Source organism: Pteronotus mesoamericanus, unplaced genomic scaffold, assembly GCF_021234165.1.
Source record: "Pteronotus mesoamericanus isolate MK-2021 breed Mesoamerican mustached bat unplaced genomic scaffold, CSHL_Meso_final contig_502, whole genome shotgun sequence".
NCBI lineage: Eukaryota > Metazoa > Chordata > Mammalia > Chiroptera > Mormoopidae > Pteronotus > Pteronotus mesoamericanus.
The window spans coordinates 1,044,568-1,070,051 of record NW_026555187.1 but is presented as its reverse complement, the minus strand read 5'-3'; the positions used below and the strand labels follow the sequence as shown (position 1 = coordinate 1,070,051).

Genomic DNA, 25,484 nt, shown 5'->3' with positions numbered 1-25,484 from the left:
AGGCTGGTGGGTCAGTCACATGATGCAGAAAGAAACCCACAGAAATCATAAATAGGAGCTAAGACAGATGCAGCAGGACGCAGTGATGGAAATGCAGGGGCTGGGGGCAGGGAGGCGTCCAGCTTCAGGGGCGGCCGGACAGGCTTCTTGGAGGAGCTGCATTTGGCTGTGCTCTGAGGAAGCCGTGGAAGAGACATAGAAATTCAGCACCTTTTTTAAAAAAAAAAACTTTTTTTTATCCTCACCTAAGGACATGCTTATTTATTTAAAAAACTATTTTTTTTTTTTTTACTGATTTTAGAGAGAGAGGAAGGGAGAGAGAGAAACACTGATATGAGAGAGAAACATCGATTCGTTGCCTCCTGTACATGCCCTGACTGAGGATCGAACCCACAATCTTTTGGTGAATGGGATGACACTCCAGCCAACTGAGCCACCCAGCCAGGGCCAATGCTCGTTTATTATTTTAGAGGGAGGGGAAGGGAGGGAGGGAGTGGGAGAGAAACATCAATGTGAGAAAAAAACATCGATCAGTTTTCTCTCGCACATGTCAAGACCAGAGACTAAACCTGCAGCTTAGGCATATGCCCTGACTGGGGATCGAACCCACGACCTTTTGGCGTACAGACGACACTACAACCAACTGAGCCACACCGGCCAGGACAGACATTCAGCACCTTCGTAAAACCCTCAAATCAAAACCTGGTGGGGATTGTATAATATGATAAAAGCCATTCTGGCCCTATCATACTCATTAGAATGCTTTTATAAAAATCAGAATAAAACAAGTGTTGGTGACGATGTGGAGAAACAGGAACCCTTGGACACTATTGATGGGATTGCAAAATGGTACAGCTGCTACAGAAAAGAGTATGAAAGTTCTTCAAAAAGTTAAACATAGGATTACTATATGCCTCAGAAATCCCAAAAGAATTAACTGCAGTCCTGCAAGGGCACCTGCATACCCATGTTTACAGCAGCATTATTCACAACCAGGTAAGCGTCCATCCTGGGTGAACAGATAAGCAAAATGCAGTCCATCCGTACATTAAAAACGGAGGACGTTCTGACACATACTATGACATGGATGTAACTTGAGGACACTATGCTGAGTAGAGTGAGCCAGTCACAAAAGGGCAAACACTGTGTGACTCCAGTGATACGAGGTCCTTAGGGGAGTCGGGTGCAGAGAGCAAAGTGGACGGGCAGGCGCTGGGGCTGCGGGAGGGGGCTGGGGCGTTAGCGAGCGGTCCGTGGGGACAGCTTCAGTATGGGAGGGCGAGAAGTTCTGGGGGCGGAGGACGGTTACAGAATGACGTGAGTGACTTGATACCACTGAACCGTGCGCTTGAAAATGACTGCAATGGTGGATTTGATGTTACATGTATTTTAACACAATTTAAAAAAACAAACAAACAAACAAACAAACAAAATACCATCCTGGACAGGGCATCAGCTGAACACTCAGAGATTCTTCAGCCTCCAGGGCAGCCCAACGACTTGCCTGAGAGCCAAGAACGACTTTTACAGGCCAATGTGCACAACCCATGGAAGGACAGGAAACACCGACTCTGACCCACAATTAAGCAAAATTGTTATACCCCAGAACAAGAATTCCCTTGTCTTTATCATTAGTAGACCTGAGTTACCAAAAAGCCATGCTCATTATTATAATTATTTTTTGAATTTCATCAATAAAAAATATGTGGGAATGTGTTGTCTCTCCTGTTATATTAAGTATTGGTATCATTTCCTTGATTTTACCTGAAATATCACCTATCTGGTCCTTTCTAAAAATAGGTGTTGGGCTGGGGGGCAAGGGGATAGGCACTCCAAAGCTCTCCCGAGTTCGCTTTAAAGTTCTAGAGGCTGCGCAGCGAGAAACCCCAAAGACGCAGACAGGAAGGGTGTGCGGGTTAATGACAATCCGGCCGGCGGCGCGGTGAGGACAGTGAGCTTCCAGTGCTCAGTACAGAGCGGACCCCGCCAGGCCTGCCCCACTCACCCATGCCTCGGAACTCCACGGCTGGGCGGCACAGCTGGAGGGCTTCTCGCACCAGGCCCACCTCGGGGCAGTCCACGTGGGGGGCGTACAGGTCAAAGTCATCCAGCAGGCTCTCGATGCCCCCGGAGACGCCCCGGCAGGAAATCCAGTCCATGCTGCCTGCGGGGAGGGAGCGGGTGTCGGGAGCACGTGCCTCCCTGCAGTTCATTCTGGGAGGTGGGCTCCCACCTCTCCAGCTCTCCCAGGGGTTCTCATTCTTGGCGCTGCTGACACTGGGCCGGGTGATCCTCTGCGGTGGGCGGTCCTGTGCACTGTACAGTGTTGAGGAGGATCCCTGGTCTCCACCCACCCAAGGCCAGTAGCTTCCCCGCAAAGTCATGATAATCAAAATCACAAATATTGCCCATAGGGGGTAAAATGTCCCCTGGTTGAGAATCACAAAGATGAATAATAAAGGGGGAGAGAGAGGGAGAGAAAAAGAGAGAGAATAGGCAAATAGATGGATAGACAGACGGCTAGATAGATAATGAATGGACAGACATAAACATGATAGACAGAGATGATCATGAGAGAGAGAAATGATAGCTAAGTAGACAAACATAGATGGTAGGTAGAGACAGAAATGATAGCTAATAGACAAAAAGAAAGATGGATGGATAGACCATAGATGGATAAATAGATATAAAGATGATAGAAAGATATAGATGAGACAGAAATGATAGATATGATAGGGAGATATGATTGATAGATACAGATAAACAGAGATGGAGACAGTTGAGACATATTGATAGACAGGGCCTCTATTCTAAGGCTCACCTCTGTACTATCAAGTCGCACTCGATGCCAATAGCACCCCCTCCCTGGCAATCAAAATATCTCCAGACATTGTCAAGTGTCCCCTGGAAAGGAGGTGCAGAGCCGCACCAGGTGAGACCCAGTCCACTAGGAGGAGCCAAGGATTTTGACTTTTGCCCTCACTCTTCCCAGGCTCTGGAAAGGGTGCACGGTGGAGGGCTGAGATCTGCTCCATCTCCTCCGAGGAGGGGTGGTGAGGGGCTTACCCAGCACCTCCTGCTTCAGCTCCTCGATGCGGCCTGAGTGGAGCAGGTGATGGGGCAGCTCCTTCAGCTTCCGCAGGTTTGCAACAGTGTCTGAGAACCACAGGGGCTGGGGGGCCACCTGCAAGGAGGAGGGCATGGCAGCCAGGCTGCCACCACAGGCGCTCATTCATTCGCTCCACACACACGAGCCAGGCTGGGCGTGATGTGATGCTGCAGGGAACGGCGACACAATTCCAGACAGAGACGCCCTATATACATCGCAAGTTGGGCTGGGGCAGAGAGAGGGATGTGGGGCTCAGGAAATCCAAGGGGCACTGGAGCACAGCCTCAGAGGGTAAGGAGAAGTCTGTCTTGTGAAATGTGTCAGAAAACAATGGGATTCCTGGGCAAAGGAATGGCATGTGCAAAGGTCCAGAGGCGGGAGAGAGCAGGATGAGAGGTTTGGGAGGGCTGAATTATAAGGCAGAGTAGGCAGTCATGGTGGGGAATGAGGCGAGGGCGTTTGTACGCAGAAGATCATGAGTATCAGGCTGGGGGTGGGGGCTGGGCAGAACACCAAGGGCTCTAGGGAGCCATGGGGGGTGTTAAGGGAGAGGCATGATCAGATTGCATGTCAGAAGCATTCCGTGGGAAGATGGACTGCAGCAGGAGGTCCTGAGGCTGGGAGGCCAGGAAGGAGTACAGACCACGTCCCAGAGGGAAGAGATGAGACTGAGCCCGCAGGGGTTCTGGGCACAGAGAGAAGATCTGTGAGTTATCAGAGAGGAGAAAGGGCAGCACCAAGAAACAGTCAGGCCGGACCCTGCCTCTGGCCTCCCCCGTCCATCTGGGGAGACAAAGTAAAGAAAAACTTAATGACAACAAAAGGCTTCCAAGTGTATTTGCTAGTTGTAATCAATGTGCTACAGTTATGGAAGATGTTAATTAACAGCAGGGGAAGCTGATGGAAGTGTCTGTCGGAACTCTCTGTACTCCATTGGCAACTCTTCTGCAAACCTAAAATGATTTCAAAACTGTAAGTTTTTAAAAACATGTAAGTTCTGCCTCAGAGTGAAGGGAACGCGAAGTAATCGGGAAAGGAGGAAACCTGGAAGGCTTCCTGAAGGAAGAGGCATTTGAGTTGGGCCTGTAAAGTGTTTGAAAGGTAAAAAATAGGGGGCAGCATACCAGCTAAGGATGCCAAGTCCTAGAGCTCCTAGGCACAAAAGAAGGACTGGAAGGAAATATGTGAATAGTGACTTGGTCTTGCCCGCAGGGCAGGGTAGAGGTTGCAGGTGGGGAACAGGGGTGCAGACACCTCACCTTGCGGTCCAGGTTCAGGGGCTTCCCCACCAGTGGCAGGGTGATGAGTTTCTTGGTGCCCTGGCTCCAGGTCCCCAGGAAGAAGTCGGCCAACATCCCGTGCCTCTTGGCTTTCTCAGGCCCTGACAAGTAGCGCTCTCGGATCACCTCCGCCAGCTGTCTGCAGAGATGGGACAGGGACTGGTGGGTTTGGGGGACCGGGCAAACTCATAGCTGGCCACCAGCCTTCCAAGAGGCAGTTCCCAAATGCATGTCCATCCTAAACCACCATCCAGATGCTCACAAAGTTTGCCGACCCCCTAACATCTATCTCTAAATCGGCCCATCTTATTCTCCTCCTCAAATAAATTGACTTTAAAAAGGAACTGTTTGAGTTCTCTTGTTAACCATAAAATAAGTTACTATATGACCCAGCAATTCCACTCTTGGAATTATACCCAGTATATATATCTACTCCAAGTATTTACCAAAAGGATTGAAAAACTTGTACACGCAAGTTCATAGCAGCACTATTCATGTTCGCCAAAAGGTGGAAACCGCCCAAATGCCCATCAATAGATGAACAGAGAAATGGTGATACATCCATACAGCCATGAAAAGGAATCAAGCTTTGACACACGCTACCAGGTGGGTGAATCTCAAAAACATGATGCTGAGGGAGAGAAGCCAGACACAGGAGACCACACGTTGTGGGATCCCATCTCTGTGAAATGTCCAGAACAGGCAGGTCCTCAGACAGAGAAACTGGGTCAGTGGCTGCCAGGGGCTGAGAGGGGGATGGGGAGTGACTGCTCATGGGGATGGGGTTTCCCTTTGGGGTGACGAAAATGTTCTGGAACCAGGTAGAGGTGAAGGTTGCACAACATCATGAATGTACTAAGTGCCACCGAATCGTTCACTTTAAAATGGTTAATTTTATGTTCTGTGAATTTCTCCTCAATTTAAGAAACCAGTTAGTTGCATTCGAGTCAATCAGTGCATAGAAACCCTTGAATGCTGTGCCAAGTGGGCCTGAATCCCAGGAATGGGGGCACAAGAGCATTTGGAGGACCCCGGTCAGTGAGGTCTGGCTCTTGGGCACCCAGTCAGCGTCATCTCCGCACTGGACCTACCTGGGGGCGATGGCCAGGAGCGTGAAGCCGTCCATGGGCCGCCTGGCCAAGCAGTTTCCCAAGTCACGTCGGAGCCTCACCCACAGCAGGGGTGGGAAACGCAGCAGCTCCCTGCTGGGCGGGGTCCAGTCCTGGTACACAACTTGCAGGACCTCATCGTCCAAGGACAGGACATCCTTCAGCTCGGCCTCTGAGAGCCCGTGCCTGCGGGGAGGAGGGATGGGAAACACACTCGTGTCTCCTGCATGTGAAGGACACAGATGCCAAGGGAGGGAAGGCCGTGCCCAGCAGCACAGTGTCCTGCACGTCACCAGAGGGTTTTCCCTGAGGATCGGCATTTGGACAAAGCCCAGACCCAGTGGGCGCCAGCGACCGGTTCCTCCTGATCTTTCACACACAAAGCCTTTCCTGATCTTTCCTTCCGTATGCACACAGCTACAGAACCTCAGATCATCCCCTTCCCAGGGGAGGACAGGGAGGGAGGGAGGAGGTAACTTAGGGAAATAATGCACCCCGTGTTCCCTGGCCTGAGAAAGGGCTGAAAGAGAGAAAGGGAGTGGCTTTAAACAGCACTACCAACTGGAGTTTTGGTGCTGAACTGAACGGACTTCCTAACGCCTGCGAGCCTGCGGCGGGAGAAGCTGTGTGTCTGCCTGCAATGAGAGCCCTGCAGGGATGCAGAACATCAGAGTTTGTGCCAGAGGAGAGAGGGGAGGCAGCTTCTGTTGCGCCTCACTGGGTAGAAACGTTTCTTGTGGATTTTTAAAAATTCTCTGATGTTGAGCAAAGTTCTCACTTTGATCAAGACGCTTGCCACATTCTTCACATATACAGAGTACCTGCTGACTTAGACTTTTCTGATGTATGACAACGGGCCTCAGCACTGGGGGAGGGGGGCGGGGGAGAGAGCGAGCGAGCAAACAGGGTCTCTCAGGCTAGGGCAGACTTTCACTCAGCACTACGGACGCTTGGGGCTCCATCGTTCTCCGTGGGGGTGTCCTGTGCACTGTAGGGTGCTGAGCAGCGTCCCTGGTCTCCATCCTTCGCTTGTCAGTATCTCCCCTCCCCTGCCGTTACGACAACCGAAATGTCTCCAGGCATCACCGAGTGTTGCAGGGGCGGGGGCGAGGTACAGCCTCCCCAGGTGAGAACCACTGGCCCGGCAGAGCTCACGTCTGCTCTGAGAGCCTGGCCCTCGGCCATCTGCCATCACACCGCCCTGACTCCGTCTGCAAACATGACGTATTTCCATGCTCCCGGAGGCACTGAATCCACCTCCCCATCATTGCCATCTTTCCACTGCCTTTCCCACCCAGAGGAGAGGGGTCCTACACTCTGTGAAACCCCCCTGCTTTACTAATTGGATCAGACACAGAGCCAAAAAGGGCCAATTGATGTCTGTCTCCCCGGAGTTTGCAATCAGGACTCAGGAAGGAGCCAGGACAATGGCATCGGGTGCCTGAAATGGGAGCTCGCGCTGCCGACAGAAGCTTGAGGCGAGCTAAAGTTCTGGGGAGCAGAAAGGAAGAGTCTGGAACAAAAGCTGATGTGCAGAGAGGATCCAGAGGGAGAGGGGATGAGAAACTGCCCTGATCCTTGTGGCTTGCCGGTTTCCATGACAACCCTGCTTCCTCCACAGAGACATCATCAGAGTGGCCTGATGGCCCAACCCCTTTATTCTGGAACTTTCCCCAGTCTAGCTTTGTAGATGCCAGGCCAGGCCCCCATTTGGGGTGTGCCCCTCTGGAGGTGGACATGGGGTGGCCCTCGCCTCCGAGCTCCCCCCATGGCCGTGGCATGAAGCCCTTATTTCTTATGCTGTTAGGGTGAGTGGTATTCTCTTCCTGGCAAACCAGCCAGCCAACCAACCAACGCAAAGCCCCCTCACTGAACCCCGCCCATCTTGCTCCATCTGTGGTGAAAGGCAAAGGTCGCAAGGAGGAAAACTGCCCCCAAACTGGGAGGAGCCGAAATTGCATTGTCAAGTATTTCTGATTATGGGCTCCGGCATTCCTGACAGCTGTTTTTATGAAGGCAAAGCTCTACTGTCTGGTGTGTTGCTAATTGGCCTCGTCCCCCTCCTGGGGGCGGGAGCTCGGCTGCTGGATGTCTGAGGAACACAGTCCTCTCTCTCCTGCTCATTATTTCTGACTCTCCGCCTGCGCCCCGCCCCCGCACCTGTGAGCAGTTGCTCCTGACCCTCCTGACTCTCCTGACCCCTGAAACTTCCTCTGGGCTGAGCAACCTCATTTAAGCCTTCATTCCTTAAACTCTATAAACACACTGGAACTGGATTTTCCTGGTGGAGCGTTGCTGGCTCTCATGCTACAAGCCTGAAATTGGATGTAGACAGAGGCTTGCGGTTGATTCTTCAGAGAAGCGTTTTAAGGAGGTTTTTCTGAGATCTCCCCCACATGTTGTTTATTAATTACAAAGGGGAGCATTGCTAACTTACAGTGGGAAAAAATCGGTACCCAAGAAGGGCCGAGCATCACTCAGGTTTGCCCTGGAAGTGAGCACCAGGAAACATCAGACCAGACCAGGCGGCTGGAGCTGCAGCCCTTCCCCGCCCTGCACTGTGCTCCCCAGACCAGCGGCGTAGCTGGGAGAAAATGGGGACCCGGGCCCCAACCAGACTTGCTGAGCCAGAGTCACTATTCAAAAACAAGACAAGGATAAATATATCCATTAAAAATTGAGAAATGTGGCCCTGGCTGGTGTGGCTCTGTGGATTGAGCACTGGCCTGTGAACCAGAAGGTCACTGGTTCAAGTCCTGGTCAGGGTACGTGGCTGGGTTGTGTGCCAGGTCCCCACGTGGGGGTATGTGAGAGGCAAGCTGGTTGATGTATCTCTTACACATCGATATTTCTCTACTTCTCTTTCTCCTTCTGTTCCCCTCTCTCTAAAAATAAATAAAATCTTAAAAGAAAAATTGAGGAATGTGGCCCATACTCTTCAAAAGAACAAAGACAGGAGAATGTTCTAGATTACAGGATACCAAAGAGATGACAACTAAATGCAATGTGTGATCTTGAATTGGCAGCTATAAAGGACATTTTGAGACAATTGCAAGTTTTGACAATAAACCGTGTGTTAAAAAATATTATTGTGTTGGTGACACATTTCCTGAGTTTTATAATTATCCTGTGACAATGTGGGGTTCTGATTGTCCTTGTTCTTCAGAAATATGTGACATATTTAAAGGTAAAGAGGAATGATGCCTGTAATGAATTTTCAAATGGTTCAGGGAAAACTGTGTGTGTGCATCTATAAATAGATAGAGCTAGAGACAGAGATTAGATAGAGATAAAAAGAAAAAAGAAAGATATAATGATAGATAAATAAGAAGAAGGATTATAAATGAAAGAAAAATAGCTAGTTATAGGAAAACAAGTGATAGGTCAGGAGAAAAATAATAGAAAATAAATAATAAAGAAAAATAATAGAGAGATAGACAGATAGGAAAACAGAAGGAGGGAATGAAGGAAAAGATTGGTAAGTAAATGAGAGAGGGAGAAAGAGGGAGGGCGGGAGAGGCAAAGGATGCGGAGCAGCTCTCAGCCAGAGCCCGTGCTGCCTGCAGGGGGCACTGGGCAACATCCTGAACCGGGGTTGGTGTCGCGATGGGGCCGGGTGCCACCGGCATCTGTGGGTCGGGGCCGGGGAGGCCGCTCGCCTGCGTAAGGTGCACCGGCGGCCCCCACGCACTGCGAGGAGTGATCCGGCCCCATTGTCAGCAGTGCCAAGGCCGAGAAAACCTGATGTACGGATATTCTTTGCGCTATTTTTTGCACTATGGGAGTTCTTTCAGGAGTCTATAATTTGAGTATATTTCAGAGTAAAAGTTTTACAAAAGAAACATTATATTTCTGTCTCCAGAGAGACATACAGCAGAGGGAGGCAGAATAGGGAGGGACTGGTAATGCGGATGGGGTCTGCTTTGGGGGCGACGAAATGTTCTGGAGATGGATCGTCGGTTGTGCAACACGGGGAATGCACAACATGTCACTGCAATGCACGGTTTAAAAAAATGACCGTTATGGGCCCTGGCTGGGTAGCTCAATTTGTTAGAGCATCGTCCTGGTACGCCAAGGTTGCAGGTTTGATCTCCACTCCAGGCACATACTTGTACAAGCAGCAACCAATTAATGTATAAATAAGTGGAACAACAAATCTCTCTCTCTCTCTCCTTTCCTTTCTCTCTGTACAATCAATAAATAAAAATTTAAAAAATAAAAGTGAACTTTATGATACACGAATTGTTTTGGGTCAAACAGTGTTTCCCCAAATTAACATCCAAGTGGAACCTGTGAATGAGACCTTATTTAAAAACAATCTTTGGGGAATAATCAAGATAAAATGAGGTCCTTCTGGATTAAGGCGGCCCCAACCCAATGAGCAGTGTCCTTGCAAGAAGAAGGAGATGCTGACAGAGAGACACACACAGGGGGAGGCCAGGAGGCGACAGAGGCACAGGTCAGAGCGACGCGTTTACAAGCAAAGGGACACCAAGACAGGCCTAGAACAGAGCCTCCTGCGGCACCTGGGCGCAGCCCCGCTGGCACCACGCTCCCAGACTTGCGGACCCCAGCACCGTGAGAGCAGCAGTTTCTCCTGTTCTCAGCCAGCCACCCAGTTCGGGGTTTGGGGCGGCGGCCCTAGGAGACGGCTGCATGCCTCACACCTCAGTTTTGTAACGAGGTGAACGTGGAGAACAGAGAACCTGTGAGCACCGTTGGCGGGATTGTAAATTGGTGCAGCCACTGTGGATGACAGTATGGAGGTTCCTCAGAAAATTAAAAATAAAGCTGCCACATGGACCCAGCAATGCCACCTCCAGGTATTTATCCAAAGAAGTTCAAAACACTGATTCAAAAAGACATATGCACCCCTGTGTTCATTGCAGCATTATTTACAATAGCCAAGATGTGGAAACAACCTAAGTGTCCATCAGTGAATGAATAAAGAAGATGTATATATACAATGGACTATTACTCAGCCATAAAAAAGAATGAAATCTTGCCATTTGTGACAAGCTGGATTGACCCAGAATATAGTATACTAAGTGAAATAAGGGAGTGAATGACAAACACCACGTAATTTAGCTTATAGGTGAAATCTAAAACACAAAACAAATAAATAAACCAAACAGAAACAGACCCACAGATGCAGAGAACAAGCTGACGGTTGCCCAAAGGGAGGATGGGGGAGGGCTGGGAAAGAAAAACTATGTGATCTAAAACAAAGCTGTATTGAAACTAATAATAGAACAGCAATAATAAGAGAGGTCAAATTAATATTGTAAACTTTTATCAGATTCCCTCAGGTCTGTAAAAGTTTTCCCGTGAGGTCTTCTGAAAATTTTGCTGTTTTCAAAACACTAAAAATAATTTTATGTGTAAAAAATAAGGTGGAAATGTATAAAGGACCCATGGACAAGGACAATGGGGAGAGGATTGAATGCGCAGAGGTGGGCAGGGCAGGGGAGAGCCATGGGGAAAAATGGGGACAACTGGGACTGAACAACAATAAAAAAAAATGTTTAAAACATAAGGCAGAAAGCACCTTTCAAAACAATGCATCGTAACTAATGCTTCTCAGTAATATATATTAAAATGTATGAGTTGTACATTAGATTGCAACATTAAATCATATTTACTTTTAAGAGAGGGACTTTTGTGTAGCCTGTTTTATATTTTTCTTGTACATGAGCTCTGTTCACTAGCATAAAAACTAAAATTAATCCAGAATGTTTTTAAATGAGTGAGCCCTGGCCAAGTGGCTCAGTTGGTTGGAGCGTTGTTGATTTTCTCTCTCTCCCCCTTCCTTCTTTCTAAAACCAACAAATATATCCTTGGGTGAGGATTAAAAATAACAACAACAACAACAACAACAACTAAAAGTAAGTGTAAAAACAGAGACTCACCGGGAAGACACAACGTAGCCGAGCACTCGGGCCACCAGGAGCTGCCCGTGGGTCTGCTCCAGGCGCGCACACAGCTGGTGCATCGCCTCCATGGCTGTGGAGGCCAGAGGGGTGGGCACAGTGAAGGAGGCCCACTTTCGGGCCTCCTCGAAGGCCAGCCTCAGCTGCCCCGGATGCCCGCACTCCGGGAGGCTGGCCCAGAGCAGATCCCTCTGCTCTGGGCTCAGTGTCCTCCTGGAGGCTGCCAGCAGGCGCTGGATCATCTCTTGCCCTTGGTTGCTGGAGAGGGGTTTCACTTCCCAGTAGGACGTTGGGTCCGTGAGTGTCTGCTGCACCGTGTCTAAAACTCCCCGCTGCCCTGAGCAGGCCGAGATGATGAGGTGGACCCTCGGGGGGCACTGGGGAGGCAGCCAGGGGACCCTCCAAGCACGGTGGATGGAGTCCACGTCATCCACAGAGTCTAGCAGGATCACAAGGGACTCAAAGTTTCGGCAGGAGATAGTGTGCAGGAGGGTGTGGAAAAAATGGAGCACCCTGCTGTGGGCCTCCAGGACCTGGGCAGGAGGCAAGGGCAGCCCGTAGGCCAGGCACACCTGGAAGCAGATGCTCTGGAGCAGGCTACGGGCGTCACAGCTCATCTGCGATGTCCCCAGAAGCCGCAGAACAGTCACCGTCTTGCGGCCCAGCAGCCCTGGCATCTGCTCGGCCAGCTTGCACATCAGAGCCGTCTTTCCAATGCCTGGGGGTCCGAAAAGCACCAGGGGTGTGTGCGCGTGGCTGTCACTCTGCCGGAGTCGCTGTCCCACCTGGGCCAGGAGCTCTTGGCGCCCGCAGAAGGTCCTGGTGGCCTCGGCACTCAGCCCCAGATGGTGGCGGATCTCCTGGTAGAGCCATGCCAGGTCCTGCCTGCCAGCCTCCAGCTCCCGGAGGCGCTCGAGGACCTGGTGGTTAGCCCTGGCCACAAACTGCTCTCCCAGCTCCTTCAGGTACCGGGCATGAGCCTTATTTTTGGGGTTCACCAGGTCGCGACTCCATGGCAGGTGGTGGGCCTTGAGGACCCCGGGCTGCGTGTCAGCGATGCGCCCCTTGAGGCTGCTGAGAAGGTTCTGGGCATCCGTGTCCAGGCAGCCATCTGCGAGCCGGTCCACCGTCTTCAGGGCACAGTCTTCCAGGATGTGTTTGTTAAGGTCTTGGATCTCTCTCAGGAAGACAGTGGCCCCCTGGTCCCCATCTGTCGAGCTCAGCAGGCCCCTTTCTATCTCCCACTCGATGACTGAAAAGTGGAGGAGATGGGAAGAGAGTGCGGTCATCGTGTCATCACTTGGCCTGAGTGGCGGCACTTGGGAGACAATTTGGGAAGTGGGGATATTGGTTCTGAAGCTCAACATGCACCTGAGTGACAGGTCTTAACCATAAACAACATGCAAACGAATATTCTCTAGTATGTTCCAATAAAACTTTATTTACAAAAACAAAAGGTGGGCTAGACTTGGCCCTCAGGCCATTGTTTGCCAGACCCTTGTCCCAGGGAAGGTAGCAGCTGCCCTGAGAACCCATACTTTCCAGAACCAAAGGCCCACGCTGACTTTTTCTTGGAGGCTGTTATTTGAAAACAGTGGTCAGACCCAAGAAGTTATTTCTGAAGCGGCCTTGCACTCAGCTGAGGCTCCTAGCTCTCTGCAGCTGAGTGAGCCAGGCCCTGAGAGACAGGACTTAGTCTCTGAGCCAAAGACAAGAGCCACACAGAAGTCCTTTTGGAGTGACCCCACACCCACCTCAGCCCTGCGTACAGAGGTCAGAGGTGTGAAGACAACTAACAGTCCCAAAATGGGATCCGTCTTGGACACAGCTCAGCGTGAACCAATCCAAGGCCATCTTTGAGCTGTGTGACTTTGTGCAAGTCAGTGCACCTCTCTGAATCTGTTCCTCTCCTGTGACGTGGATGTACCATCGAAGCTTGTGGGGCTGTTGTGAGGATTTTCTATGAATTAATGCTGGTGGAAAGCTGAGCACATAATGCGGAAGGAACAAAGCCAATCTCAAAAGATTACAGACTGTGCAAGTGCATCGACTATAACATGTTCAAATAAAATTACGGAGATGGAGAAGAATTAGTGGTTGCCATGGGCTGGGGGATGCGGGGAGGGGTAGGTGAGTCTCTGAAGGAGAGCACAGTCCTATGCATTGGCTGTGGTGGGTCCTTAAGGCCACACAGGTGATAAAATTGCGCAGACTGAGATACACATGCACGGGTCTATGCACAGGCACACACACGCGTATGCCTGTAAACGTGGTGCTCTCTCTGGACTGTAGTGATGTCCACTTCTAGGCTGTAATACTGTACTCTAGTTTTGTAAGCTGCTACCTTTGGGGGAAACTGGGTAAATGATGGTGGTCACAAAAAAGTCACCAGAACGTAAAGTACAGCATAGGGAATACATGTAGTTGATAACATTGGAATAACTATGTACGGTGCCAGGTGGGTACTAGACCCCTCAGGGGATCACTCTGTAAACTGTGTAAGTGTCTAACCACGGTGCGGTACACCTGAAACTAATATAAAATAATATTGACTGTCAAGATAATAAATAAAAAGCAGATCCCCAGGCTCGTGCTCTCTCTCCCCCTCTCTCCGCCCCCACGTACCTTGCTGTGTACCCCCTGGCATGCCTTGCCCACTCAAGGGCCTGCAGGTAATAAACTCTTTTGTCTTTAAAAATAAAAATAATAAAAAGGATTCGTGGAACCTCTTCCTGCTATTTTTTAAAAGACCTTATTTATTTATTTTTAAAGAGATGGGAAGGGAAGGAGAAAGAGAGGGAAAGAAATATCGATGCGAGAGAGAAACATCAATCGATTGCTCCTTGTATGCACCCCGACCGGGGACTGAACTCGCAACCCTGGCATGTACCCTGACTGGGAATCTAACTAGAGACCTTCCGTTTTGTAGAATGAAGCCCAACCAACTGAATCAGATAGGACAGGGCCTGTTCCTACTATTTTTTTCTTCAATGTCCTGTGAATCTCTAGTTCAAGATAAAAAGTTTTTTTGAAAAAAAAAACAACCAAGGTATCCAGACAGTAACATACCCTGCAACACCATTGCTGACATGCATTGTGCTTCCTGCCACTTTCAAGGAGTTTCTATTTGTTCTTTCAGGTGGGACTTCTCAATGGGCTAAGTTAGGCACTGCTGCTCAGAGCTGGAATGAGGTCATAGATGAAACACGACCCTTTAAACCCCACAGTGACTCCATGACGTACTAACTCCCACTAGCCCCCTTTTGAGGCGAGAAAGCCGAGGTTCTAAGCGTGCCAGAGGTCAATACAGCTGGAAGGGGACCAGGCTGAGCTGTAAATCCAGCCTTGTCCCAAAGCACAGACCCTGGACACTGAGTACGGCCTCGATGGCAGACGTGTCATGCTGGCTTGGCACTTAGAGAAACGCGGGCCGTGGCTTTTGGACCACACTCAATGTGCTTTCTGAACACGTGGGCGTTTCCCATGGGTCCCGAGGGCAGCCCCGCCACCTCACCTGACCGGTGGTAGCGATGCCACTGCTCCTGGGTGATGAGGCCCAGCCTCCTGGCTTCCTGGGCTCCGCAGCGCAGCACAGAGGTCAGGGTGGGCTCCTCGGGCCCCTGGGTCTTCCCGGTGCCCAGGGCCTGCAGCACGTAGGTGGGGGGCACGGCGTTCTCGTCCCTCCAGAAGTGGTGAGCCACCAGCTCCAGGTCACCTGGCCTGGTGGTCAGCTGGGCCTTCAGGGCCTCCCACTCCTTCTCCTCGATCAGCGTGGGTACTGGACAGGGGCCGTACTGGTCCCCTAGGAGGGCCTGGCAGAGCAAGCGTAGAGAGAGGGGCGCAGGTTCCGATCTTGGCCCTGGCACTTAGGTCTATGGCCCCTGGTGAGGCACGCAGAGCTCCTAACGACGGGTTTGGCCGTAGCGCCATGTGATGATTGCATTAAGAGGCACAGGCCAAGACAGCACCTGCGTGTGGAAGTACCTGACATCATGGGACGCAAGGCAGGCAAATTTGGAATCTGATGGAGCACAAAGCATCACAGAGTGTTTTGTGGGGAAATCCTCCGTGGTAGTTGAATAGCGGCCCCCCACAAAGACAACTGGTCCTAAACCCTGGACCCTGTGAATGTACCTTTAATCAAAAAAAGGTTGTGATGGTTACATTTATGTGTCAACTTGACTGAGCAAAGGGACACCCGGAGAGTGGGCCGAGCGTGATTTCTGGGTGTGCCTGTGAGGGTATCTCTGGGGGGGAAGAGCGTTTGGTTGGTGGGCCGAGTAAAGCAGAGGGCCCTCCCCGGTGCAGGTGGGCCTCATCCAGTCCGTCGCGGGCCCCGCAGAACAAAAAGAAGGAGGAAGGGCGAATTTCCTCTCTGCTTGAGCTGAGATATCTGTCCTTGGACATCGGTTCTCAGGTATTCAGACTCAGGTGGGGATTTATTCCATCTGTCCCTCCAATTCCCGGGCTGAATTATACCACCAGTTTTCCTGATCTCAGCTTATTGACAGCATGCAGTGGGTTCTCAGCCTCCATAATCATGTGAGCCATTTCTATAACATTTTCTTTCTTTCTATCTACCTACCTACCTAACCCATTGGTTCCATTTCTCTGGAGACCCCTGATGAATACAAGGGTCTCTGCTGATGTGATTAAGTTAAGGGTCTTGAGCTGGGGAGAATATTCTGGATTATTCAGATGGGCCCTAAATCCTGAGTCTTGAATAAGACACAGGTAGAGGGAGATGTGACACAAACAAAAGAGGAATAGATGATATAACAACGAAGCCAGAGATTGGAGGGATGCAGCCTCAAGCCAAGGAATGCCGGGAGCCCCCAGAAGCTGGCCGGGACGAGGAAAATTCTCCCTGAGAAATTTAGGCGGGAGTGTGGCCCTCCCTATACCTTGATTTCAGACTCCTGGTCTCCAGACCACGAGAGAATAAAGTCTGTTGTTTTAAGCCACAGTTTAAGCCATGGTTTGTGGTCGTTTGTTGTAGCAGCTCCAGGACACCCACATTTCCCTTCATTGTACATCAGAGAAAACGGGGGCTCCTTGCATGGAGGCACTGGGCCGCCCCAGGAATGGGGCTGGGACAGGAGTGACAGCCTCCATGGGCTCTGCCCAAACCCCATGCTGTGCGGTGGCCCTGGGGACAGGACTGTCTCCAAGAGCAGCCGGGGAGCAGGCCCACGGAGGGGAGGTAAACGTGGGTCTCAAAACTGCAGGAAGAGTCCTGTCTTTATTAAGAATTTTGATATTTTGTTCCTCATGCATTTTTTGGATCAATTTTGATTAAAAAAAAAAAACACTGTATTAAAATACTTATTTTGATAACTAAGATATTTTGGCGCCCCCTTAAATTTCGTGCTGGAGACAAGTGCCTTGCTCTCCTCCCAGCCCCTCCAGGGAGAATTAGAACTGTTGCAAGTTTCAGGAAACCCCAAGTCCTGCTTCCTCCTTGTTGGATGTAGAAATGAAGGCCCCAGGGAAGGTGCCAAGTTGGAACTGGCCTGAGGTCAGGGACTTGAAAGGGCCAACTAGGAAGGCAAGGGAGGCCCCAGTGAGGAGTCTCTGAGTTCTGAGCACAGTCATTCCCCAAATACTTATTGAGCTAAGCCCATGATAGCTGCTCCAGAGACAGCAGTGACCAATATATGGTCTTGGTCCTTGCCTTCCTGGACCTTGGAGTCCTAACAGGAGAGCCAGGCATCAATCTGAAAATGGCTCCAATGTCAAAGTACAGGTGACCTGGTGCTAGAAAGAAAGGATAAACATGAGTCACGCAGGGGCTGTGGGATCAGGAACATTCCCCTGAGGAAGTAAGGATCAAGGTGCAGAATAAGATATGAGAAGACCGCACTGGGCAGAGAGCCTGGCAAACAGCAAGAACAGCATGTGCAAAGGCCCTGTGGCAGGAAGTGCAGGCAGGTACAAGCAGGGGAAACAGCATGTTCCAGTACAGGGAAGCCAGGGGAACTGAAGGACCGACAAGGAGGGAGCAGTGTAGGGAGAAAAGGACATCCTGTGGGCAAGATTCTGTGGGGTGTGGTGAGGCCCCAAGATTTTGGTCCTAGTGCTGAGAGCACTAGGAGGCCCTCTCTCTGCCCCGACATGTTCAGAGAAAGTGCAAACTAGAATGCAAGAGAATTAGGCCGAGGATATCGGCCAGAAGTCTTCAGTGTCCTCATAAAATACAAGCAACCGCCGCCCACCTTCATTGGGTTGTTCCAGAATATTCCCGGGGTGTGCACCCAGGAGACCTGGATAAATGGACTCTACGATGACAGGAGGTTGAAGAGGATGCTGTTTTCCTGGGGTCTTCCCAGCAGCGAGAGCCGTGGAAGAACAAGGGACATTGAGAAAGATGTCACTAGCCAGGCACAGAACAGAGATCTTAGGAAGGAGACCGGTGGTTTAAAAAACAAAAGCAAAAACAAAAAACTGCTCGGGTCTGGGGGACCAGAGCAAGGGGAGCAGGGAGAGCTGCACGGGAGACCAAGGATCCAGCAGGGCACCTCCATGGAGCCCCGGTGCCCCAGGAGACCCTGAGCCGTGCGGAGCGCCTGGCGAGAGGTCCCCAGCCAGGCCGCCTAATCACTTATTTACCAGAGAGGAGCGACCCCAAGGGCCCCAGCACAGCTCCGACTTTCATGGAAAGCTCCCCACGTCAGAGCCACTGAAAGAGAATGAAGCCGTGGCTCTCAGCGGCGGAGGGCGGTGCCCGACACAGGAGGAAAGCAGGGCGTGGGTCGAGGTCACCCAGCCCTCTGCCCGAAGAGCCGTATGAGAGGGACTTGCATGGTCCCTGGGCCGGAGGGGCCTGGGGGAAGCTGGAGACCATCCTCCGTTCCCCACGTCACCTGGAAGCTGCGCTGTGCTTTTCGCTGCCTGCAGCGTGGGTTGCAAAATCGAATTCCCCCTGGAGTTCTTTTTCTCCCCATCTCCCTTTTTCCTTTAAGAATTTTTTCTTTGTTTTTTTTTCTTCGAAAATTAACAAAATGATCAATCATCAGATTCATTTGGACAGCTAAATGAGAAGACAGGGAAAAAGTTATTCGTGAGGGAGATACACAGGCAGGAGTATAGAGCCTTCCAAATGTTAGGGTGCCTTTTAAAGCAACAATAACTAAGACAGAGAGGTTCACATGATACCGCCTCCCAGCTGCAAGGTGAACACGCCTGGGCGACGTCAGGTGCCACAGGGCGGCTGCAGCGAACAGGGCTGCGTGGGTTATTTGAAAGCTGATCCTGAAAGTTCTCATCACAAGGAAAAAATAGTCCTTTCTTTTTGTATCTATATGAAATGATGCATGTTAACTTATTATTGTAGTAATCATTTCACAGCATATGTAAGTGAAGTCAGTAAGCCATACACCTTCCACATAAACAGTACTGTGTGTTAGTCTTATCTCAATGAGGCCGGTGACCCGAGAAAAGTACGGAGCCAAAGGTTGAACGCAGCCCCATTGCAGAGATAAAACAATCTGCAACACAGAAAGCTTCCCACACACCCTGCCCAGACCTTTGTTTCCTTTAAGGCAACCTACCCCTCAGGCAGCACTTCCTGCACCGGCGGAGCGTTCTCTTCTGTGCGGCCCATTCCGGGGGCTCCCCGCCATTGCAATGGGGGCAGTAGGACTAACAAACGAAAATTTTAATTCTGCTTGATTTTAATTGGTTTCCCTTTAAATCGCCACGTGTGGTTTGTGGCTACCACACTGGGCAGGTGATACTAAGGCCAAACAGGCCTCAGCCAGTTCTCTTTATTTCCTAGAAAAGAGCTTTGATAATGGGACCACTCTTGGCTACAGTCTAAGTTCTCATCTCCAGGAGAGGTTCGGAGGGTTTTCCTTTTTATTGGTAGCTGCTCAAAGCTTCTTTGTGATTAAGGTGTGTTCTTGGCTTTCCCCCCTTTACTTGCTAGGAGAGGAATCAGCAAACTTTTTTCTATCAAGGGTCAGATGGCCGACATTTTCAGCTTTTCAGGCTGGACAGCTTCTGCCCCAGCCCGCTCAGCCCCGCAGTTGTAGCTAGAATGCAGCCAAGGGCCATATGTAAATAAGGGGAGTGGCTAAATGCTGATCAAGTTTTATTTGTGAAAACAAGTAGTGGGCCAGGTATGTCCCACGAGCTCTAGGTTGCTGTTCCCTGCTCTGGCATTTCTGAGCCAAAATGTCATACTTCTTGGGTGGATCTGGAACTGGGTGGTGTTATAAATCAAAATGTGAATAGCATTTGCTGGTTATAGCCCAATCCATTCATTGTGAGCTGGGGGTTGTTTTGGTGACAGAGAGGGTGCAGTTGTGAGGGGAGGAAAGAAGTCCCCGTGAAGTGTTGGGATCGGAGGAAGCTTGCTCCCGAGGCAGGCTCCAGACGGCCCACAGAGCCAGCTCCCAACACTAGGGGGCATGTGGGAGAAAAACATCCCAAAGTTCCACATATAAAGTGGATGGGGTGGGAAAGCCGGGGAAAGGCCCAGAGCCAATTCTAAAATCCCTTTGGACTTCAACACTCTTCTCCCCAGCTTACCTGCTGCTTCCACTTGACTGCTAATGTCTGGGTCTCAGCCAGCTCTGCAGAAAAAGTGCTGTGAACGATTAGCAAATTCTGCCACACACGGGCTCTGTAGATCGGGTATGAGAGCAGAAGTGCCACCTGCATCCCTCGCCCCATGGTCTGGCTTGAAAGCCGGGGCCATATCCTGGTATTAGGGAAGTAAGACTGACCCCATCCGTCCCAAGAGACTCACAACAAACGCCGGCCCCAAGGATGTTTTCCGACACCGGTCGAGCTCCTCTAGGCAGAGATCCGTGGTCATGTGGTCGGTGGCCTGCGTGTGCTGAATTCCCCACCTCAGATCAACCACCTGGAGATTACAAGTGTGGGTTGGTCAGGGGGTGGCAGGAGGGGTGACTCTTTCAATTCCCTTTGGCAAAGGCATCAAGTTTTCTTTCAATAATTTTTGACGGCCTCTCCCCAAAGCAGGATGTCTGGATTAAAAGAACTTGAATTTCGAGTCCCATAACCCTGGAGGAATCATGGGAAACGTAACTGGCAGATCCAGATTGGGGGCATCCTGCGGGGCGCCAGGCCAGTCCTCCCCAAGGCTGCGGAGGTCACGAGCAGCAGGGAAGGACCAAGGAGCCATCCCAGACTGGAAGAGCCTGGGGAGGCGTGACAACTAAAAGCCCCTGGGGTTCCATGGGCGGGGTTCCAGACCAGAGAGCACCGGCAACATCTGGGTAACATCAGGGGACTGGTTAATAATAACGTACCAGTGTCCCTTTCTTAGTTGTACAAATGCACCTGATAATGTGAGATGTTCACATTTGGGAAAAAACTGGGTGCAGGGTATATGGGAACCCTATACCATGTGCAAGTTTCCTGTAAATCTGAATTCCAAAATAACAGTTTACTTAAAAACATTAACCTGGCCAGGCAGCTCTGTGGGTTCAAGCATTGTGCCAATACGCCAAGGTTGTGGCGTCGATCCTTGGTCAGGGCACATACAAGAAACAACCAATAAATGCATAAATTAGTGAAACAACAAACTGATGTCTCCCTCTCTCTCTCTTCCTTAAATCAATCAATTTTTAAGAGCATTAAAAAAATTTTAAAGCCTTGGGCATTTTCAAACTGCTTCTTTTAAAGCGAGGATATGTCCACACTTCTTTGCAACGCTTTCTTTGCAAAGGAGATTGTTTAGTTTGGCCAAAATCAGAGAAGGCAAAGTCTCCTTGGCAACCGCACACTTGCGGTCCATTTTTGCCTGCTCGCTGGAGGGGGCCTCCGGCAGAACAGGCTCAATTCAAGCCGCTGGGCTGACCCTGTGCAAGGCTGGGCCAGCGTGGGGGGAGGGGAGGATGGGACTCAGAATAGTCCCTACCTCCCCAAATTCCCTTGCCCGGGGGAAACGCAGCTCCTAATGAACTGCAGCATAGGGTAAAGACTCCGGTGCTGAACGGGACTGGAGGAAGAAAGGGAGGAGGGAGAAGGGTCAGCCCTCAGTCTCGGGCAAGAGCCTTCCTCTCTCAGGGCCACGGTCTCCCGCCAACGAGTTGAGGCTGTTTACAGAGCATGCCGCACAGCCAGCCCCTGTGTGGACAGCAAAGGATGAGCACGGGTTTCATCAGTTCTCAGCGTGAAGGTTTTCCTTTTTTGTGCCTCTGCCCTGGAGCTGTGTCTCACGTTCAAAGGCCGGCAGAGTCAAATTTCCAGCACTGCTTTTTTCTTAGCAATATATCCTGCTATTTTCTTAGTAACAGATCAACGACCGTATGTCTTCCAGTTCAGGGACCTTCGAGGTGCTGGAATGCTGTCTTAAATGGCAAGGAGGCAGCATCCATTAAAGCTGAGACTCCAGAGACGGTTTGTCACTTTCCACATCAAACGTGTGGGCAGTGACATCCTCACCGAGGTTGGTGTGAGAGTGGCCAGAGACTCTGTTTGGGGTCGGTGACGGCTCTGCCCAGCAGGCACACCATCAACTCTCCAGAAGATGGTGCGTCCCGCCCCAGCGCCCTCCCGGCCTATCCCACAGCCCTCTTGGACTTCCCTGAAGCTGCCCCAGTGCAGCGAGGGCTAAGAGGGAAGGGAAAACAACATAAAAGTGACACGCCCAAGGAGCAGGGTCTCAAGGCGCCGGCTCCCAGCACTGGGTCACACCGCCTGTGCTAACCTCAGTGCCCGGAACCGTAATCCCTCCACCTGCCTTTTCAAAGCACTTCTTATCTCCCTCACCCACTGCCAGAGCCAGGTACAGAATTTGCAGGGTCTGCTGCAAAAAGAACATGTGGGTCTCTTGTTCAAAAATCATTATGAGTTTCAAGACTCAACAGGAGAGCAGTAAACAGAGCACAGAGCCTCTCTGTGAATGACTGCCTAGGTGGCGTGCCCTTGTTCCCGAATTTCCAGGCAGAGGAAACTGGGGCAGGGAGGAGTGGGCAGGTGATTACCTCAAACATCAGGCCGTGCTTTTGGCAGAAGGTCTGCACTTCGGGGTACGCGGTGCTCTGCAGAGCTTCTCTCTCTGCATCCATGTCTGCAAGGAATGGCATGGAAGGCGTTAAATGGGAAATCCCAGAGCTCTTCCCCGGCTCTACTTTTACCAAACGTTTTTATTTTTTTATTTCATTGAATTTTTTTCTTTTTAGGGAGAAAAAGAAAGGGAGAGACGGGGAGGGGGAGAGAGACAAAGAGAGAGAGAGAGAGGAATATCAATCCCCCCCCCCCGCTTACTTATGCATATATGTGCCCTGACTGGGGATCGAACCTGCAACCTCGATGTATTGGGATGACGCTCTAACCAACTGAGCTACTAGGCCAGGGCTGGCTCTGCTTTCAGCTTCATTTCTGCCTCCCTGCCTCCCTGCCTCCCTGCCCCTGCCCCTGCCCCTGCCCCCACCCCATCCAGGCTGGGGCCCTTCAGGGCAAATCAAAAGATTCAAAAACAGGAGGTAAACTGAAGGAGACCAACTACCTGGAGAGCTTGGACCTTCCCTAGGGTTAGCCCTAAAAATCACACATCCCAGAACCCTTTGCTCCCAGTTAATTGAGGTGGTTGGTTGCCTTGGGTTAGGGTTGCCAGATAAAATACAGGTTGCTTATTAGAATTTGCTTTTCAGATAAACAATGAATAACTTAATAGCATAAGTATATCCCATTCCACATACTATTTGGATAAATTTGCATTTGTAATAAACCCTGTTCAATTTGCACTTCAGATATCCAACCAGTAATTTGTTAGCATAAGTATGTTCTGTGCCAGGTGATGTTTGGACACCTTTGTGTATCTGATAAACCCAGTTCAGTTTGCATGTGACATAAACAACAAATCATTTATTAGCATAAGTATGTTTGTTCCATGCACTATTTGGGATATACTTATAGAAAAGTATATTTGTTCTTTATTTGAAATGAAATTTAACTGAGTGCCCTGGTTTTGTTGGGTTATTTATTTATTTTTTTGGCTAAATCTGGCAGCCCGACCCAGAGTAAACCTGGATTCTAACACCTTCTCCACCAGTGACTTCACTGTGGTGTCAAGTGCCAGGCTAGCCTCAGTTTCCACCTCTGTAAAAAGGGGTGACACCTCTGCAGGGCTCCCCAAAGTAAACAAAACGAAACAGAACAGAAAACCCCTTCTGGTCTCAGCCATTACTGATTTCTCAGCACTCAGCCCAGGTGCTCAATAAATGTTAGTAGAACCACTGTATCTTACGAGTAAAAGTACCTGGTGCAAGGTAGGTTTCGAAGAAATGTTTGTTTTCTCCACATGGCCTGGGGGAGGTCACGTTAGCGTCCATGAAAGGAATCCCAAAGCCACTGGTACAAAGAAACTGCCCCGTCCTGCCACAGGAGCTGACCCGGACGCCAGCCTGGGGCCTGTCCCTTCCCACGCCTGTCTCATAAATCCCAAGGGTAATTTACATTTGTCCACTAAATATCAGCTGGGGAATTAGTTTAGATCGAGTCGCTGCTTAGCTCAAAGGCACCACAGCAAATGGGACCTGTGTAAGTCATGCAGTAAAGCCAGAGCCGGCCCCGCTGGCGTGGCAGCACTGAGGGCCAAATCTTCAGGAATTCGGTGAGCCAGTGGCTGACACAGGCATTACGAAAAATTAAATGACCTGAACTTACAATGGAATACATCATAGCAAAAGCAGAGATCGCAAGCACTCAAAACTGGTCACTTCCACATCATTTTACCACATTTGGCCGTGAGCCCCGCCCTTGAGTTTGTTTACTGCTAGCTTCGGCAGCAGGAAAACCTGAGAGGATGGTGGGTTGTAGCCGCACAGCTCTGCGCCCCTGGGGCTTAGGAAGTCACCCTGGCAGTTTGAAATTGACCGCGTGGGAGGATTTACACCCCGGGAACTGACAGTACAAATCCAGCATTTTTTGCTTTTTGTTTCTTTACTTTATAATTTTTGAAGAAGAGATTATTAAGCATTTGCCAGCACACCACTCCATGCAGTTTTTGCCCTCGTGGCGCTTACTGCCTGTCGGGAAGAGCCAGGCATTAAGCAAACACGTAAATTAAATAGCTCCAGCTTTGGGGGCCTAGGGCTTCCTGGGCTTCAGGATCTGCTGGAGTCCAGTGTGACTACAAATGTGGGTGAGGAGAAGGTCACACGAGATAAAGTTAAGGAGGTGAGCAGTCGGTCATGCAGGACCTTGTCATCGCGGGAAGATTTGGGCACTTTCTAAGCCTGGTGCGCTGTGCATGCATCAGAATGTTAGCTGCAATATCATTTGCCACTGAAAGCAACTCTGTCAAGTCAGGCTCTCAGCTGGGATTATCAAAGAAGAGACAGAGGGTCTGGGATGCTCCCCTCTGCCCATTCCCACACGGGTCACTGGCAGGGTTGCTTTCACGTCTGCATCCCCCAGAGGACACCGTGAGCCACGCTCATTGCCCAGCGCCGCACCCCGCCAGCCCCCCGCTCTGCCCTGCCCCTTACCTGAGATGGTGGAGCTAATGAAGATGGCCACGCCGCTGGGCACGGGTTCTGGGAGGGGGCCTGCCTGGCCCTGCAGAAGCCGCCGACGGGTGTCTGGGCTGAGCGGGCCCAGGTTCATGCTGCCCACCCACCTGTACAATCTTTCCCGGGGATAGAGCCTGGTCTCAGACACCTCACACCAATGGCCGGAGGCCTTCCTGGGAAGCCTGCCAGGCAGGGCCCTCTAGAGAGGAGCGTCTGTCTCACCCTCCAAGGTCCCCTCGGTGACCTGCAGCCCTGTCCCCTCCAGCATTCCTGGGAAACTGAGCCCACAGCTCCCCACTGCTCTGCTTGGCCTACAAACGCTAAAGGGTGGGCATTGGATGGCGGCCTCCCAGCCGAGGCCCCGGGATGTTGGCTCTTCCAGGCACTGGAGCCTTTTGCCCCTCAACCAACCAGCTCCTCGCCCTGAGAGCTCTGCAGTCGCCACAGCAACTGTGGTTTCTTGACGCTTGGCATTGGGGCCCTGGGGCCAGCCAGCCTCTCGAACACCTGGGTCCCCTGGGGCTCCATGAAAGCTGAGCTTGGGCCCAGGTGTGCAGAGGGAGGCT

The 25,484-nt window shown here is 50.8% G+C and overlaps 1 protein-coding gene across 1 annotated transcript in view; it reads right to left on the bottom strand.

Annotated features, from left to right (window-relative positions):
- NWD1 (NACHT and WD repeat domain containing 1) overlaps positions 1 to 25,012 on the bottom strand; it is a 57,830-nt gene extending 32,818 nt beyond the window's left edge. The window contains exons 1-9 of the mRNA XM_054578857.1: positions 24,895 to 25,012; positions 22,387 to 22,472; positions 20,181 to 20,297; positions 14,943 to 15,240; positions 11,408 to 12,680; positions 5,481 to 5,684; positions 4,369 to 4,528; positions 3,067 to 3,184; positions 2,006 to 2,164 (exon numbers count right to left, since the gene is read on the bottom strand). Of these exons, the coding sequence (XP_054434832.1) occupies positions 2,006 to 2,164; positions 3,067 to 3,184; positions 4,369 to 4,528; positions 5,481 to 5,684; positions 11,408 to 12,680; positions 14,943 to 15,240; positions 20,181 to 20,297; positions 22,387 to 22,472; positions 24,895 to 25,012 (2,533 nt within the window). The remainder of the gene's footprint in view (positions 1 to 2,005; positions 2,165 to 3,066; positions 3,185 to 4,368; positions 4,529 to 5,480; positions 5,685 to 11,407; positions 12,681 to 14,942; positions 15,241 to 20,180; positions 20,298 to 22,386; positions 22,473 to 24,894) is intronic.
- Between the last annotated feature and the right edge of the window lie 472 nt (positions 25,013 to 25,484).